General features: G+C 52.5%; 1 protein-coding gene across 1 annotated transcript; it reads right to left on the reverse strand.

Moving 5' to 3' along the window:
* Nucleotides 1–329: 329 nt before the first annotated feature.
* On the reverse strand, nucleotides 330–961 carry LOC107199619 (hydrocephalus-inducing protein homolog; the record flags this gene model as incomplete). Its single annotated transcript, XM_015616935.1, has 2 exons — nucleotides 330–534; nucleotides 833–961. Coding segments are annotated over 2 exons (334 nt in total), but the record flags the coding sequence as incomplete, so codon positions are not given.
* Nucleotides 962–1,389: the final 428 nt, after the last annotated feature.

Raw genomic sequence — 1,389 nt, forward strand, 5'->3', positions numbered from 1 at the left:
TCATATCCCTGCTCCAAAATTCAGACAATCCCCCAAACTATGGCCAGGCAGTGAGTTCCTGTGCTTTGCCTGGCTTAATTGCACCAAGGCTGAGGACAGTCGTTTGTCACACAGCAGCTTGCACTTGTGCCCAGGCTTTAATGTTACAGATTAGGATGAGTTGTAAAACTTCTGATCTCCTGCAACTCTTAAGATGAGTGCTGATTCCACTGAGCCAGAAGGTGGAAAGATTAATAAAAACATTTCTTACAAGCTCTGCTGGAAACCCAGATACACAGAGATAAGGCTGAGGGCTTGAGAGAGATTTGAGAGAAATGGAGGTATCTCACCTTCCTCCTCTCTTTTAGCTTCCTCCTGCTTTCTTTTAGCTTCTTCCTGGGCTTTGCAAGAAGCATAATCATGATGCAGGTTCACCATGAAGATATGACGACGGTACTTGACAGCTTTGAGTACACAGAGCAGGGAAGATTCCAGGCTGCTTGTGAAGAGGCTCTCCAAGCCATCAAAAACCACTCCCTTGTAGCAGTCTTTACTCTGCAAATAAAGGGAAGAGTAAATCAGTCGTTGCACGCAGGGGCTCGCAGCTGGACAGTAAACCCAGATGTCACAAGGCACCAGCTGCCCTTGTTCCAAGTGCATTAGCTAAGAGCAGCTTGGATCTGTCCTTAGGCTCTGCCAACTACGGGCATCTGCAGTTTCCCCCAGGGTTCCCTGCACACAATCCAGGATCCTCCAGCAGTGTGTACAGACCTCCTCCTCCTCCTCTCTGAGTTGTATCTCAGTGCCTGTCTCTCTGGATCAGGAATGTCTCCGTTTCCCCCACCCCACACACCTTCAGCCTCTCACAGAGGATGTCCACCAGCAGGTCCTCAGGCAGCACACAGCTCAAGCAGTTCAGCTCTTCGCCATGACTGCTGATGATGTTCAGCTGCTGCGGCGCAGGAGCAGTGGAAACTGTGAACTGTAACGTGGACCATTGTAAGGAAAATAAACCACGGTGGAAAGCCCCAAACAACTCCCACTGCTGGGCTTGGAGCTGGGGTTCCTCACCAATGGAGACCAGAACAGCCCTGCAGTGCAGGGGCTCCAGGGGATGGTCCTGGAGGGCCCATCCTTCGGCCAGCTGAGACCCAAGCTTGCAAGCCCCCAGTGCAGCCTCCCAGCACTTTGCTCACTGCGTGCAGTCACACTAGCCAGGAACACACTTTGCCAGCAAACCACTGAGAAACAGTGGAGTTTTCTGCCAGAGCACATTCCCAGCCCCAGTCATGCCCAGCCTGCCAGCTGGGCTTGACACCATGGACCCACATACCAGGCCCTGGCTGGGACAGAGCCTCCACTGTGAGCAGACCCTGCCCATCTCAAGGACAATGCAAAGGTCCCAGGCAT

This window comes from Parus major, unplaced genomic scaffold (assembly GCF_001522545.3).
Source record: "Parus major isolate Abel unplaced genomic scaffold, Parus_major1.1 Scaffold1407, whole genome shotgun sequence".
NCBI classification, from domain to species: Eukaryota; Metazoa; Chordata; class Aves; order Passeriformes; family Paridae; genus Parus; species Parus major.